The sequence below is a fragment of the Hippocampus bargibanti genome, linkage group LG04 (assembly GCF_051943395.1).
Source record: "Hippocampus bargibanti isolate YZ-2025 linkage group LG04, ASM5194339v1, whole genome shotgun sequence".
NCBI classification, from domain to species: Eukaryota; Metazoa; Chordata; class Actinopteri; order Syngnathiformes; family Syngnathidae; genus Hippocampus; species Hippocampus bargibanti.
This window is the reverse complement of record NC_142737.1, coordinates 8,060,555-8,077,798: the sequence shown is the minus strand read 5'-3', so window position 1 is coordinate 8,077,798 and position 17,244 is coordinate 8,060,555. Positions and strand designations below refer to the sequence as shown.

The following is a 17,244-nucleotide window of genomic DNA, read 5'->3' as shown; positions in this document are numbered from 1 at the left end:
ATTGCATTTTATTTTTGACAGCCGCCCTCATTGCAAGCTCATATAACTCTATACCCATATAATTTAGCTTTTTTTTCTGATGAAAGAAGAGAGTCTAAGGTTTCTTACGCTGCACTGGATATTTATATAGTCCTAAAACTCAATATTCTTTGGGTCCGGGAATTCGAGTGACAATGACAAAAACTCTGGCACAGGGGTGGACAAATTTTTGCACGTCTGGCAGTGAATGAGTTAAATAAAGGGGTGAGAGTCTTACCTATGCCTGTAAGGCTCTCGATAGCCAATTCAAAAGCTCCTCAGTGATCATGACTCCACGGCTCCTAACTACTTCATGTGCACGACAAATACTTCGTGCATGCTTCCTAACTATTATGGGCACACAATGTGCACACAACGTAGTAGTTCGTACCCCGTACCTATAAAGTAGTTCCCCGTGCGTGTATAATCATTAGAGCGGGTGCACAAAGTATTTTTTTTCAAATGTCATATCAGGGGGTTTCGTGTATTTTTCATTATTTAGCCGTAAAGCCGTTTTCGTTTGTTTACCAATGCTGTCCATAAACATCAGAGTAATCATTTACAATTAACCCATTTACCTTTGGCATTTGAATCTAAAACAGTCAAGACTGTTCATTTCTTATGCTCGGTGCTTGTGTTGACAAACATTGAATCCTTGACTCGCCATCATAAAGAACTACAAATCCCATATAAACACAGAAAGAACGCCATATCCTTCCCAACCCTGCCATCCGGAAAAAGGAAAACAAATCGAAAGGGGATAGCGGATTAAAAAAGGAAGCATGTCAGCCAGGTTCGTGTTTGTCTGTTCTTGTTCGCCGCGTGCTTCGGAATTCAAAACTCACCTTTTAAAATCCACGTGTTTGTTTTGTTTGTCGAGCTTCTCGTCTTGTATGCAACCCGGGGCCGTTATTTAGCCACTAACTAGCCGATGATGCTAATCCTTTTCGAAAATGTCGCTTAAATCTCTCACGGAGGCCATCAAACTTAACGTGTTTTACTAACGACAGATGAATAGAAACGAGGCGTGCTATTTTTGAGGACGTCGAGCTATTTTTTTCGTTCGTCTTGAATGATGAACAAGTAGCGAGCATCAAATTAGTTGTTATCCTAAAGGTGTGACGTTCATTTTATTAACTCATATCGGCGAGTATACGTTATTTACGTCTGAATCAGGTCGAGTTCATGTAATGGTACATTCCAATTTCGGCTGGTGGAACTTTAGTGTGGTATCATAGAAGTTAGCGTTGAGCTTGTGTTGCCTCCATTTTTGTGTTCGGGGTTTGAATCTCGGTTCCGCACTTGCTATGTGTAGTGTTCTTTCCGTTTTTGTTGTCTTCTGACCGAATTAAACGTGTTTGTCAAAAATATTTGGTGTTAATTGTGAATGTTTGTAAGATAATACAATGTTCATATAGTGACTCGCCTATGACCTTCCTTGACGTTCCCGACCCTAATGGGGTGAACGATAACATATAGGAAATTTATATTTTAACTGTGTAATAGTTATTAAGTGTTCTGTCACAGAGACAGCCGAAGAACTGATAATGTAGCAAACGTTTTCTATTTTAATATTAGAGTAGCACAGAAGTAAAAATATGGCAATCGTTGTTGCCTCCGGGTTCGATGCTAGCATCAAAGCTACAAGTTCTGGGACCAAAATCTAAAAGGGATTAATTATAACTGAAAAAAATACTTTTTTTTTCACATTAGACAGATAATTTTTGAATGCCTGAAATTCTTGATTTTTAGTCAACATTTTCCACAAGTCATACATGTTAAGTTTCAGAAATCATAAATCGGAAGATTTTCGTACTCACGACTCTGTGGTGCGTGTGAAAATATGAGCGTTCCAAAAGTGTAAATTAGATGTAAATAAAACAAAAAGTCGTTCATTATTTATATATTCAATGAGTATAAAAATGTATTTTGTTTTTTTACATTTTGTTTCACCTTACAAATGAACTGTCTGTATTGTGTCAATAGTTCCTTTATTAAGTGAGTATTGTGTTCAAAATCGGGAGTCTCCCGACCAAATGGTGACTCAACATGTATGACAAGATTTGTTCAAGGTAACGAGTCTGTCTCTTCAATAAAAATATGGATGAGGATTTTTTTTTATTCTTCCTGTAATTTTCCATTACTCTATAACCTGACACTCCTTGCCGTCCAAAAATGTTTATCGCTTTGGTCATCCAACCACTAATGCACTATACTTTTCCCAGTACCATCACTGAGACGATGCGAGCATGGGCCCAGTACGTTGTGGAGTGGGCCGCCAAGGACCCCTATGGCTTCCTCACCAGTGTTGTGCTGGCGCTCACGCCTCTCTTCATCGCCTGTGCGCTGTTGTCGTGGAAACTGGCCAAAATGATTGAAGTTCGCGACAAGGAGCAGAAGAGGAGACTGCGGCGTCAGGAGAACTTGGCGAAGGTGAAGAGGAACTAGAAAGACGGCTGTGTGGAGGATGAAGGCTTCACCCACCTATTGCCTTCACCACCAGTGCATAAACATCCTTTTGGGGTCGGGGCTAACTTGCTCCCCCCCGTCGAACAGTGCCAACGTTCCTGTCGGACATTTCTCAGATTCTGTTTGACGTTTTGATACAAAACCTTGCTTGTAGCTTTTGCCACACATCGCATTCCATTTTTAACATCATTGTGTTTGTTGAAACGAAGCCCCTCTGGACCTAACATTTATTTGTAATCAATAAAGTTTTCAGAGTTGCTTTAAAAAAAAAAGACTTTTTCTTTTCTTTAAGTTCATTACAGAAAGTATACAGTGGCGCCTTAAAGGACAACCGACGCCTATGGAAAAGTTGTGTCCATAAATTTGTAAAATCACTCTGCTTTCTCTGTGATAATCTTATCTAGTTCCTCAGTTGCTTATCAATTGTGTTCTGTTTAGCTGGGTTGATAGCTTTTTGCATCAAATGTAGATGGCTTGTGCGGGTTGTTTGTGGAGCCTGATTGATGGGATATTTTAACCTTGCAGTCAACACTGTCTTTGAACTATCAAAGTTGAAACTCTCTCACTGTAGTCTGGCTGTCTCTTTAATGTTTAAACCACTTCCCCTCACTGCTGCGTTCTTGACCAATCACGTGGCTTTAACCGAAGACTGGGGGCGGGGAATAGAGGACAAAAAGAGTCGGCTGCCATTTTGTCGTTAAAAGAACGGGCTCGTTTGCGAACGACACATCACTCAGGGGCAGCTCCGTGTGTATCCCGAAAAAAGTTTGTATTCCAAGGTAAAATGTTCATAAATTTAACATTCATAAACCGAAAGGTTCGTCAGGCAAGGGGTTCGTAAACCGAGGTATCACTGTACGCCGAAAAATACGGTACATGAAGTAATAGTCCACACTTTAGTGCTGCTGTTTTGGTTAGCAACAGATCCTAAATTGCCAGATTGTTTTCATTTTAGCGGGTCAACAAATAAATGCAGTACTATATGTTTATCTTCTGAGCCAAAATGTAAGGTTTAAAGTTTAGATTTTATTAGATAATCTGAGATAAAATTAAAACCACCTGACATTTTCATAAAGCTTGCGTTAGGTTTAGCAGCATCATAAAACCTGAATATGTATAAATAAACTCACACGGTATAAATGTTTCGATATTTTCTTGACACACACTCATCTGACACTTCATTAGCAGCATAATCAAAGATATTCTCTAAAAGAAGTTTATGAAACCAGCCAGCCTTGCTATTGGATTGTACATTACGTCCAAACGGTCCAGATCCATGCTGCCGTCCGTCTCTTTAAGCTTTCTGTTTGGGATTAGGCCGCCAAGAACCAGGCTGGAAGGTGTTGGCGGTGCTGGTGGGTTCCTCGCTGAGTTGCTGCTTGCCAAAGCTGGTGGCGGACGCGTGGCCCGCGGCCACCGTCCTGGATGGCGTTGCCACCAGGCCTTCCTCGTATTCCTTCGCTTTCAGGGCCAAATCTTTCTCTTCCACCTCCATGGCCTTCAGCTTGATCTGCTGCCTGTAGGCCTCATTCTTTGCCAGCTCCTGTGTGAATGCACACGGATCATTGGGTTATTATTCACAAATGCTGCATTTTGGGTGTTAGGTGATGCGATTTTTAAAACACTTGTTTACCAAAACAAAATGTACTTGACGGGGTATTTAACTCATTCACTGCCATTCACAAATGTATTTGGGAATTGAAAATATGACGGACAGTGCCAATCCCGAATTTGTTCGTGTTTTTTTTTTTTTTTCATGCTTGGGTGCCAATTAAGCGCTAGCCATGTCCTATGGCAATGTTTCTTTCCCCCAAGGGGGTAGCATTTCCCTTTTTCCATGTCAGCGCTTTGTTCTAGCTTCAACTGAACTTAAAACGCTATATAAACCAATTGCATTGTATTTTGGACAGCAGCCCTAATTTCAAGATCATATAACTCCAGATCCATATAATTAATAATAATAAAAATACATTCCATTTATAAGCGCCTTAACTTGTTTTCTGATGAAAGAAGAGGCTAAGGTTTCTAATGCTGTATTGAATGTTTATGTATTCCTAAAACTCAATACAGTAAAGTCTCGTTATATCGATATTCAAGGGAGTCCGAAAAAATATCGATATAACCGGGACTATCGATATATCCGACCCTGTTTGCATGTAATTTTCTCCGTGCGTGCATAGAAATAGTATCGATATAACCGGGATTATCGATATATCCGATATCGATATAACGAGACTTTACTGTATATCTACCCCGGTCAAGGACGACGCTTCATACTGATGTCACAACATTTATTGTGGAACACTTGGAACACAGTGAAAACTGAAGGACATTAAAACGACAATATTACAATAAGTTCGACAAGACATGCAGTAAATAAGCAAATTAATCATGTACCGTGTGCACCTTATTAACCGAAAGTAGATAAACTTTGACGTAGACTTTAGACTGTCGTTCTCTCTCTCTCTAGCAGTTACTCTCGTTCTGTCTCTCGCTAGCATTACTCTCGTACATCGAAACACATGACATGGAAGCGGAAGTGATAATGACAAAACATTATAAAGTATTGAAGACGATTTTGAGAAAACACACATAAAGGTTCGCATAGAAACGTTAAACACTAACAGAACAAGACCAAATAAATTAATTTTTTTGTTGTTATGGCAACCAATGACAATATACCCGCCAGTGACACTCAATATTCTGTGCGTCCTGGAATTCAAGTGACAATGACAAAAATCCTGGCACTGAGTGGACATTTTTACACGTCTGGCAGTGAATGAGTTAAATCACATCTAGAGTAAAGATAAAGAGATGCATATGCTTACTCTGCTTTTCCCTTTTTGTGTGTGTGTACACAAAAGAGCATCTGCTCATGTGTTTCAAAAAAAATATGAGGCGACTCAAAAAGTGGCACTGCCAGGAACAAACACGCATGAAGTAGGACATTTATCACAATGAGTGAAACGTCTAATTGTCCACGCTTGGAAAGGCCTACTCAACAAACATTCCTGCTCGCAAAAAAAATCCACCCCACAACACTTGAGCCATGTCATAAAAAGTCCCTGCCGACTGGGCTGCTGCTGCGTCGTGCTGGCCTGGAAAAACGAGCGACGCGGCCAAAAAAGCGACACTTTGAGGGGACAACGGAGACAAACATACCGAGCTGCTTTTCCAGCCTGTTAATGACGGGATTTAATCCAATCAATTTAGGTCGAAATTGGACCGGGAAGAGAGAGGCGGGTTTAGGACTAAACGTGCCAGGAGTGAAGCCTCGGTCGGTCCAGCTGTCGACGAGAGGACACGCGGCAAAGAAAATTGGAATAGAATGTTCTGGCAAGGCGACGGGTGGGGATGGCACAGGCCCGTTGGCAAGGCGAGACGACGCCATGAGTGAGCGAGGGATTTCCTATATCGAGCCACATTTCGTTGCGGGGCCCAACTCTCTTCCAGCATTCTTGTGTTTAAAGAGCAATTAAAACCCAGAGAGAGAGAGAGATGGGGGTAGAGGACGAAAGAAATGACCATACTTTAGCATTCGCACTGAACAGAGAGCCAGACGAAACACACAAAAATGGGGCGAGCTCGAGCTAATTCCAGTAATTTGGGCGAAAGGCGGGCGGTCAACGTCACCGGCTGCTCAATGCGTGCAACGCAGGTGAAACGCAAGTGCGCATGCGTGACGTGGAGGGAGGCGGGCTTCTTTGAGAAGACCCCGTATGTCAGGGGTTTTTACACTTTTCCAGCATGGGAGCTTCTTTTGAAATAACCAGAAATATAACCGGTTGAGAAATGTACTGTATTGAGGATTCTTGCAACTTCTGTTGATGTATAACCGCATATGTTGTACAACACAACATAATTACGTGCATTTTTTGACATTACCTGAGTTCACTCTGATAACTGGCAGACGAGACAAACGCACTTTGAAAATGTCATCGTGAAAAAGTCCTACTCCCATTCCGTATGCAAGTGATACTTTTTTTCTTCTTATTTGGTCCACCTACCCTATTCATTTTATACCTTATGTGTAATAGAAAAAAAACTAGTGTAAAATTACGATGGAACGAACTAACGACTAGCTTGTTAACTTTGCAACGCTCTCGTGATGTGTCGTTCGCGAACGAGCCGGTTCTTAGAGTCGGATCTCTGAAGAAGAGAGCCAGCTCTTAACGAGGAGCCGGAAATGGGAGCCGACTTCCCCCCCCCCCCCCTCTATTCTTCGCCCCCAGTCTTCGGTTAAAGCCGTACGTGATTGGTCAAGATCCGTGGTAGAGGTGGGATGGGAGACAGATACGCAGCAGTGAGGAGAACGAGGAGTGGTAGGAGAAATAGAAGCACACTGTGAGTAGCATATGAAACAGGAAAGGGCTTTCTGATTCTGAAAAGACTTTCTCAAAGAATCATACCAGAATCATATATGACAAAGTACATGCTGCAGTCCAAGAACGGGTCAAAAAAAAGCCATAACTGTTTGTCTAACAACTGACTGCTGGACATCCCGAACCACGACATCCTACATGTGGATTGTTTTGAGTTTAATGAAAGACACATTTCTGAGAAGGAGGTACTGCAGGACGCATGCACTCTTTTGGAGCCATTTGAGCACGTCACTGGAGATCAGTGTAGACAGGTACAGCGGACACATGTTATCACATTATGCTGTTATTATTCAATGACTATCAATTTTACTAGTTGGGATTGTACCATTATTAATATGTAAAGCAAATGAGTGACAGCTGATCATCACACCAGAGTAAGCACAGGGAAAGTGAAAGTTGGCATCCACTAACGCCGTGCACATATAAAGCCATATAAATAAAAATATTTGATATTGTGTATTTATTTACAGGAGTAATTCGTTTTTCACATAATTTTACATGATTTTTGGTAGTTAATTAATTTAAGAAAAAAAAAAAAAAAAAAAAAAACGAGTTGCCACTTGGGAGCCAAAAGAGCCGTATCTCTTGAGAGAGCCGAGTTAAAAGAAAAGAGCCGGAATTCCCATCACTCCAGCTCAGGGTTGTTTGAGCACGCAGTGTACCTAATAATGAAATGTCATTTGATTGGTTGGCTAGTGTATCAATCAAGTGAAGGGATGGCTGATAGGCTGACGTCTATTTTATCCAAGACAACTAAACGTTATTTGTATAGAGTCAGTTCATGATAATGTGACATCACCTTGTCATGCGATTTACCAATAGTACCTTGGAGATCGACTGGTCGATCGCGATCGACATATTGAGCAGTCAGCACCCATGATGTATGTGAATGTCTGACTGAATGCGAGTTGAGCATTTCTGGTGGCACATTTCCACACGGACTCGATAGAGTTCGAATAATTGTGTGCCGGGCGGCGAGGGTGAAGCGCTGGAAGCAACAATTTTACTTGTTCTCCCAGTTTGCTCATGGAAATATGATGGACAATCGCAGCAGAGAGCAGCACAAGAGACACACAAACATATTTTGGGGGGGGGGGGGGGGGGGAAATAAAAAATAATGTGGGGCAATATCATTGCTGTCTGTTGGACCGAGAGTTTTACAACGCAACCAGTTTCTAATACTAGCCGAATGGAAGGTGTGTGTGTGTGTGTGTGTGTGGGGGGGGGGGGGGGGGTTCCATATCTGGAGTGCATTGACTTGTTTACAGCTTTTGAACTTTCCAGCCAATATATAATTTAGCCGCCAAAATTATACAACTACCAATTTCCATATTTAACTAGCAAAGTTGAAACGTTTTTTTTCCCAAATACAGTAAAGTCTCGTTATATCGATATTCAAGGGAGTCCGAAAAAATATCGATATAACCGGGACTATCGATATATCCGACCCTGTTTGCATGTAATTTTCTCCGTGCTGCATAGAAATAGTATCGATATAACCGGGACTATCGATATATCCGATATCGATATAACGAGACTTTACTGTACATCATTTTGTTTCCATTTTGCTTGCTTGTTGGTTTAATACCATTGTTACGCGACTGTGATTTGACATGTGTCAATAGTCTGTCTTAGATAGATATTGGAGAAAATTTGGTCACTTTTAACTAATTCACTGCCATTCCCGAATATATTTGGGAACTGAAAAGCATGACGTGGAGTGCCATTCCCAAATTTGTTTATTCTTGCGGGGGGTTGCGTTTTTGTCATTTTCACTGAAATTGCCGGACCCACAGAATATTGAGTTTTAGAACTGCACGAACATTCAATGCAGCGTAAGAAACCTTAGACTCTCTTTTTTTTATCATAAAAAAAGGTTAATGCCGATCTTGGTAGTGTGTATAACTGACCAATGAGACTTTCAATGAAATTAATTTCGGTTTGTAGTTCATAACAACACACCAAAATGTCTTAATTTTGCAGGTAATGTCATGAATGACACATTGTTGATTTTGGTCACCTTATAACCAGTCTATCAATTGTTGGTAGCTCAAAAGTATTGTGGGGAGGGCGTTCTTTTCAGTGAAAAAAAAAAAAAAAAAAACACAACAACCAGGGACACGTCAAAATCAAAGTCAGCTTTATTGTCGGATATGTGTGCCGTCGACCATTTTGTGTTTGGGAGCCTTTTACTGAGTGAGTTGCTTGTTCTATAGCCACAAAGGGACATAAGTCTTCTTGTGCCGGTCCCAAGCCCGGATAAATACAGAGGGTTGTGTCAGGAAGGGCATCCGACGTAAAAGCTTGGCCAAAACAAACCTGCGGATCAAACTTGTAAAGATGGAGGACACTGATTTGCTGTGGCGACCCCGTCAAGGGAAAAGCCGAAAGGAAACACGCATCCTCTCCTCTTTCATCAAGAACTGCTTCATGTCACAAAGACGGTACACGAAGTGCTGAAGAATGAATGACTGTGTCTTTGTGTTGTCATATTATTTGTATATTATTATTATTTTTTACTTTGTTACTTCCGGGTTGAGAAAACGTTGGTGCGTGTGGCTGCCGCTGCTCACCCGCAGAAAAAAATATCCTGTGACTGTAAAGTGTCCTTGAGAGTTTTGAAAGGCGCTTATAAATGAAATGTATTATTATTATTATTATTATTATTATTATTATTATTATTATTATTAATATTAAATTTCCCCATTGCGGGACGAATAAAGGTATTCTGATTCTGATTCTGATTATTTGGCTCTAGTTATCTGCAATGGAAGTGGGGGCGGCTGTACAAAAGGCAAATGGTGCCCCCTCGTGGAAATAAACAAAAAACATTGCCAAAGGCCTGACCAGCGCTTCATCGGCACCTGCCCCAAGAAAAACGAAAGCCCGAACAAATTTGGGAATGGGGCTCCACGTCATATTTTCAATTCCTGAATGAATTTGGGAATGGCAGTGAATGAGTTAAACAAATACAGGCAGCTGAAGTAAAAATACATCAGAAAAATAAACATTTATATAAAGCTGCCTAAAGATACCTGGAAAAAATGTGACTTCTATCGTGGCTTTAACTAGGACACAGTGGTTATTTTATCGCCTCTAACAAAAGTTTCTTGTTAGAAAGCGAAGGAGAGAAAACAAATCAAAAGCCTCTCCTTTCCCTCGAAAGCCCAACCACCACCGCCCCTACTCCCCAAGAGTCCAAGCATCATCACAGCAGGGAGGCTGCTGCTGCTGGGTGGTAGCAGGGGAGATGACGTACCTCCACAGAAGGAGGCTCCTTCCGTCTGCCTCGGATCCAAGCTGCAGCGATGAAAAGAAAAAAAAAAATACAAATCGTGACAACACCCACACAAACAAAATCTGAAGCGGTCATATTTAAAAGTAGCAGCAGACTTTTTTTTATTATTATGACTTTTTTTAAGGCACTGTAACTTTTTGATGGTCGCTCATGAAGTTGGACAATTCCCAATTCAAACATTTCCGGGGGCAAAAGTGACTTGAGAGTCTCAGTTACATCTCGTAAGATTTCAATTCCGCAAGAAGCAATGGATTCGCTCTGGAGCGCATATTTTGCTCTTTGGCATTTATGAGGCAATCTTCCTGTGGTCTATAACAAAAGCCAAAAGCTGTCGCTTTCAATATGTTTGTCAAAAAAGGTTCAACATAGTGGTTTGTTATTGATTGTCTGTGTGATGTGCATTTTGTTATTTGTTTTTTATTTTTTTTAATTTCTTGTAATGTAATTTCTTGTTTATGAATTTGATGTTGTGTTTAGATATTTTCTGTTGTTTTGCAATCAAAAGCAACCTTAAAGGACAACTGACACCATTTTTTTTCTTTCCTAACTGACATCAGAAAAACGTTTTATAGCATCTAAAATACCCAAAACGCGCAGGCTGATATTTTTAGTCAAATGCAAAACACAAATAAAAATGAGTTAAAGTGTCCCAAAACTACTTCAAAATGACCCCGGAAATGGCGAGTTTCAGAAGGTCCCACCCCCTTGTCCGTGGCGTCACGCCAGGACGTCTTGCCTTGCTCTAGAATCCAAACAATGGCTTCAGATTTGGAGAACATGCTTTCTTGTTACTCATCCAGTTATGAATATGATTCAAATAGTTCTGAAGGGGAAAGCATAAATGTTTGCAATCGATTAAAGAAGTCCTTCTGTGTCATTTTGAGGTGCCTGGACTCCAATGTAGCGTCCCAGAAAATGCACAAGATGGCGCCCATGCTCCGTTGCAAATGGGCTGATTTGTCTACTGGGAATGTGTGTCAGTTAGTATCAAATAGTAGTCTTGCTGCAACACACAACGATTCACCATCGCGTTATTTATGTTTTTCCCTTGTAATTTCGCCATCAACACAGATCAACATGAATTTTTCAGACCAAACAAAGTACCAAAATGCATTGTGTGTCGCTTTCTCGGTCAGGGGCGTTCCTGACGTGACGTCACGGTAGGCATCGTCACCAACTCGAAAACAAGACTTCCTGAATATTCAGCGCTAGTCTTAAAACGTAAAATATAGCTATATGCGGTGGAATCTTTGTAAAATACGCTCAGTAGAAGTCATTTCAAGTGATTTTAAAAATTATGGACACAACCTGTCCGGAAGCGTCGGTTGTCCTTTAAATTAAATTTAAAGCACAACCGACTTTTGAAATTCCGACTTAAATTCTGTTTTCTCAGTTGCTCTGTCTTGCTCTTTTTTATCAGTACCATTGCAGGTCAATTTTTATTGTATCATATTTTCCAGTGTATAAGGTGCACACAAAAGGCTTCATTTTCTTCAAAATAGGAACCTGCGCCTTAAACACAGGTGCGCCTTATATGTGAAGTCACAACCGGACTCACAACGACTGTCAGCAACCACATTGACACATTGAACCCCCCCGTAGAAGAGGTTGTGTGTAAGCCCAGCCTTATAATCCAGTGTGCCTTATTTTTGGAAAACCTTTATAGATTTATGTATTATATTTGGAAAACGTATTTCATTCATTGAATGTGTGTCTTATAGTCCGCTGCGGCTTATATTTTATTTTTTTCTTTGAAATAAAAGACATTTATTATGATAAAGTTTGAAAATACAGTATTTATTTGGGGTGCGGCCTATACTCCAATGCGCCATATACCGTACACCGGAAAATATGGTATTGTAGTGTATTTGTTTATGTAGTTATTCAGTTTTTGATTTATTTTATTATTCATTTATATATGAATTTTTAGTTCATCAATCAATCGATCGACCGACCTAACCCCATTCTTCCATCCATCCATACATCCATCTGTCTGTGTCTGTCTCTCTGTCCAGCTAGCTACTTAGCTAACTGGTTAGTTAACTGGCTAGCTGGTTAGCTAGTCTAGTTCGCAAGCTAGCTCACCATCTCTCTCTCTATAATTGTCTATCTCTCTATCCCTAGCTAGCTAGCAAGCTAACTTGTGAGCTAGTCTAGTTCACTAGCTAGCTAGCTCACACTATCTCCCTATCTAGCTATCTATCTTTACCCGGAAGTACATGTGGTGTCACAGTATAAATATTTATTGGACAGAAACAAACTGGAATTAAAGGCTAAATATCAAAGAATGAATTAACAACAGTCAAGATGGGTGTTGTTTTCTCACATCAGTGTAAAAACCAATTCATTAAAAGTGTATGTAAGCACCTTTTTGTATTTATATATTTTCAAAGAAGCACTGTACTGGATGTGGGCATTCTTTTTACTTTATTTTGCTCAATGAGTAATGGAGGGAGGTAGAAAACAAAATTCAGTTCTCCCAACCAGTTGGATCACTGACAGCCCTGGAAGAGAACGGGTGGAATCATTCTGATTTCGGAATTTGAAAGCATAAACATTCTGTCATTTCCCCTCAGTGCCTTTGTCCTTCTTTTTCATTCTCCTTTGCCCATCTGGTTGTCTGTCATATCCCCACATTTTCCCTTTTTTTTTTAAATGTCTTTTATTTTTTAAAGAAGCTCCATTTTGGCTGAGCTGGCTGCATAGCCGAGCAGGTTCAAGAAAGCCAAAGCGAGAGATTCTCTAACTCTTCCTCCAGCTAGCGCAGGGGGATTGTGGGCCCTCTTTTATCCCTTTTCTTATTTGCATGCTGATGAAAATGCATGAGGGATGGGGCGAAGTGGGATGAGGGGTTTAAGGTGGATAAAGCCAGCCTGAGACAGAGGGAACCGTTTGTATCCACTTGTAAGGAACGCTAGTTTACCGCTATGCCTGCTTGAAGCCCGCAGAAGGTATCTCTGATTTAACAAAAATAAATCCCAACCCCCAACTAGCAATGCGAGGGTGGAAAAAAAATGAGCAAAGGCCTCATTTCGATGCTGAGATAAAGATGGCCACTCACCATCCCACTCGATGGGGATGCTTCCTTCCATATATTCGTGCTCTGTGGGATTGGAGGCCTCCACCATCCTCTTGGCACGGACGAGCCTCCCTGGAACAAAAGGAGAGGGCGCGCGAGATGATGCAAAGCGGTACGAACAAACAACAATGACGAGTCTCACACATACAGACACACACGGACACGCATAGACACACGCACAACCCCCTCCGCCCCCTACTCACACATAAATACACGAAGGAATGACAGCGCTGTGACAGGCCATGGATGATTACCTCGTGGCCCCCGGGCCCTTCTCCTCAGATCTCACTGAGTGGCTCCAAATCTGGGCTAAGCCTTCATGCAAATGAGGCTCCCTTTCACCCGACCAACCCCCCCCCCCCCCCCAACCGACTTTCGCCGACCAGCTCTACCAATGGCGGCGCGGCGGCTAACAATGCCCTCCAAAATCAACATCAAGCCGCGCAGGAGACAAAAGAGGTCAGATATCACAGGGAACAGTAAGGAAGGAAAAGGGGGCGGAGGGGTCGGCACGAGCCGTGTGGAATATTAAGTGTTCCCGTTCTCTATCTGTGTACGACACGAGGGTCGCCAGCAGCAAGGCCGCCACCAATTATTTGGGTGGAAATCTGCTGATTAGACAAGTTTGGCTGGCACACAATGACAGAGAGATGGCGACGAAGGAGGAGGAGGGCGGGCGAGCGGCGAGTGAGAGAAAGAAAGCAAATGACGCTAAGGCTTTATGTGAAGTGCGATGGCTTTGTTTCCGCAGATTCCCTCCCTCACAGGTAGTCAGTCACATGTCCGGCCAACCCCCCCAGTGACAAAGAATGGGCGGGAAGAGGTAAAAGGGAGAGCAAGGAAGAGTGATGATGCGTGGCAAAACGTGGCAAGGAGGAGAGAAATGGAGGGGCAAGGAAAAACAAGACGCTAGAAAACGCAGACAGGCAGTCAGGATTCCATCAGGCGCGGACGGAGGGCCTTGATGTTTACATCGCGTGGACAAAAAGGACACGCCGACTTACAAGAATTTAGCACCGTTTTTTTACCAAGCGGTGATGTTTGGTATTTGTTTATTTGCCTTTACAGTTGACCCTTTACATCAGGTTAACCCACTTCTATTTAGCTTGCCTTGATTATTCTTATCATTATTATCATTGTTATCATTATTATCGATATTATCACCATTCTTCTTCTTCATATTATTAATTATTATTATTATTACAGTGAGACCTCAACTTACGAACTTAATTGGTTCCCAGACAGAGTGTGTAAGGCGAAAAGTGTGTATCTCAAAAAAAAAAAATTCCCATAGGAAACCATTAAAATGGGAATAATCAGTTCCCGGGTTTCCATAAAATATACTTTTCAACTAAATAAGCCTTAAAACTACACACAACATACCTTATTCTATGTATAATAAATGTGCTATTGTATTGTAATGAAAGAAATACACTGCATTGTATCATAAAGTCACTTTATTTACATTTGTGATGGTCATTTATGGCTTGATGGAAAGGCGTTGGAGGTCAAAGATGAAAGGGAATTGCTGTTTGGAAAGAGAGGCGCAGTACATGAGGACTGTAATTAAATAAATAAACTGTGCTGTAAAATAAAGTTTTATTGACCTTTTTGATGGTCGTTGATGGTTTATGGAAGGAGAGTCACCTTCCATAAGGACTGTTGGTAACTTAACCTCTGGTGCTGTTCGGTCGTGTGCTTCCGCCGAAGATCACTCCGCCAGCCGTGGTGGGTGTGTATTATGAAAATAGTGCTTATTATAAGGTTTAATTTTCATAAATTTGATGTTTGTAAGAAGAAAAGTTTGTAAGTTAAGGTGTTTGTAAGTTGAGGTCTCACTGTATATGAACTCAGTCACTGCCAGACATGCGTTCACTCCGGTGCCAGGGTTTTTGTCATTGTCATTTCAATTTCAGGATCCACAGAATATTGAGTTTTAGGACGACATAAACATTCAATACAGCATGAGAAACCCGAGACTCTCTTTTTTTCTTCAGAAAAAGAGTTAATTCCTAAATTATATGGGTCTGGAGTTATATGAGTTTGAAATGGGGGTGACTGTACAGAATACAATGCAATAATATAGCGCTTTAACAACAGCTCAAGATGGAACAAAGCGCTAACATGGAAAAAAGGGAAATGCTCCCCCTTCGTGGAAGGGAAAAAACATTGCCAGAAGTCTGGTCGCGCTTTATCGGCACGCAAGCAAGAAAAAACAATGGGAATGGCGCTCTGCAGATTTACTGTTAAAGCCATTTTCAAGATGGACCTTTCAAGAAAAAAAATGGACATCATTAAGTCAAAAAGTCAAAGTCAAAGTCAGCGTTATTGTCAAATATGCTAATATGCATGACATACAGCACAGATGAAATTACTGTCCTCTCGGACCCAGCATGCAAGGCACTTATAATGACTTTAACAAACATAATAAACATGAAAATGCCAATTTGCCGGGAGAGGTCAGCCGCTGCGTGTTTACGCGCCGCCATCTTGGGAAAACAAAAAACAAAAAAAACAAATAATATGACAACACAAAGACGCAGAGTCATTCATTCTTCAGGACTTGCTGTACCCTCTTTGTGATGACATGAAGCAGTTCTAGATGAAAGAGAGTATCTAAGCATCCATTTCAGCAGTGGATCAGGGACGTCATGGTGGAATTTGCACGTCTACTACAAACTAAATGTTGAATGGCAAACACGAAGCTGTCGCATCCATTGACGAAAACACATTGTCTCACATCTCCTCCTAAGAAACGTCGGCACTTATTTCCTGGCTTATTTCCTGGTACCTTCAAGCGGACTAAATCACACCACCCTTTTTATAGTCTGGATTGATTCAGAACTAGCACTACTGAAGGCCTAGCGATGAAATCACAGCCCGCCACTGTAGAATTCCCTTTGAAACACGCTAATGAGGATCCCAACGAAACTTTACGGCTTGGTTGTTGTGCTATCACCTTAGCGTGTTTACTGCTAGGCTGAAAGAGAAACAAAAGCCGTAATGATGCTTTATATAGTTGACTCTATATTTCTGTAGCCATCTATATAGTAATCAGGTCATCTTAATTATGCTAGCTAAATTCAGCTTTGCTTCCCGCTAGGTTGTCACCCAAAAATAAAACAAAATAGCTTGTGGGATCCGCACGCGCGCTAACGTCATATGTCTTCTGAGATATTGTTTCTTCGAACACCTCCACCTCCCAGCCTCCATGATAGCAGAACAAAAACAAGCACCAGCCAACAAAAGGCTGCGGTCTCCAGGCGCGGCGAGTAAATACATTTAACAGGTATGCTAATTAGGAACAGATCACATCCATATTTGCATAGGGTGTGGGCGGCAGCCGTACAGAAACGGTACAATTATGACACAGCCCCCTACCAGAAACACGTTTCTAATACTAATGCTGAACTAATTCGCTTATACGGCGAAGCGGTACCCCCATCTATATATCGCCTTCCTCGGCTTGGTTGCATTCTCCCATTCCGACATGGATCTCTTCTTGTCTCATTACTTTTGCGGCATGACTAAACCCCTCTGCCCACCGAGGCATTTATCCGTGGATTGGAATAACATCCACAGTATGAACAAATATTTATGAAACCGAGCTGATCCTCCCACCACATAGTCACGTTGGAGGAAAGGAGGGACATGAAGCTCAACTGCTGCTATACTGGTAACCTCACATCTCGCACAGCGTGCATACAAAATACTTCACGATGTGTTGTTACTTAACTCATTCACTGCCATTCCCGAATTTATTCGGGAATTGAAAAGTGTGACGTGAAGCGCTATTCCCGAATTTATTCTGGTTTTGGTTTTTCTTGCGAGGGATGCCGATAAAGCGCTGGTCAGACCTTTGGAAATGTTTTCCCTTCCACGAGGGCGCAGCATTTGCCTTTTGTCCATGTTAGCGATTTGTTACAGCTTTAGCTGTTGCTGTATGTATTGCATTTTGCCCCTATTTCAAGCTCATATAACTCCAGACCTATTAACTT

At 41.5% G+C, this 17,244-nt stretch overlaps 2 protein-coding genes across 3 annotated transcripts in view; one reads left to right on the top strand and one right to left on the bottom strand.

The window, feature by feature from the left end:
- The first annotated feature begins 670 nt into the window (after nucleotides 1–670).
- Nucleotides 671–3,049, top strand: smim15 (small integral membrane protein 15). Of its 2 annotated transcripts, none has more exons than XM_088993819.1 (2): nucleotides 671–811; nucleotides 2,244–3,049. In XM_088993819.1, exons 1-2 carry the CDS (start codon nucleotides 801–803, stop codon nucleotides 2,464–2,466), a joined length of 234 nt encoding a protein of 77 aa, XP_088849945.1. In that variant the 5' UTR covers nucleotides 671–800; the 3' UTR covers nucleotides 2,467–3,049. The 2 variants fall into 2 exon arrangements, with proteins under 2 accessions (XP_088849945.1, XP_088849944.1); XM_088993818.1 differs by lacking the exon at nucleotides 671–811 and adding an exon at nucleotides 830–2,090.
- A 576-nt stretch (nucleotides 3,050–3,625) lies between these two features.
- The window catches only part of ndufaf2 (NADH:ubiquinone oxidoreductase complex assembly factor 2), a 29,478-nt gene continuing 15,859 nt past the window's right edge, over nucleotides 3,626–17,244 (bottom strand). Inside the window, exons 2-4 of the mRNA XM_088993817.1 lie at nucleotides 13,229–13,318; nucleotides 10,129–10,169; nucleotides 3,626–4,030 (exon numbers count right to left, since the gene is read on the bottom strand). Of these exons, the coding sequence (XP_088849943.1) occupies nucleotides 3,782–4,030; nucleotides 10,129–10,169; nucleotides 13,229–13,318 (380 nt within the window). The 3' untranslated portion in view covers nucleotides 3,626–3,781. The remainder of the gene's footprint in view (nucleotides 4,031–10,128; nucleotides 10,170–13,228; nucleotides 13,319–17,244) is intronic.

Excerpts from the sequence above, each read along its gene's own strand:
- smim15 (XM_088993818.1), top strand. The coding sequence starts at position 2,068 with ATGTATGACAAGATTTGTTCAAG. Across the intron at positions 2,091-2,243 it reads TATGACAAGATTTGTTCAAG|TACCATCACTGAGACGATGC; the intron begins GTAACGAGTCTG and ends TACTTTTCCCAG.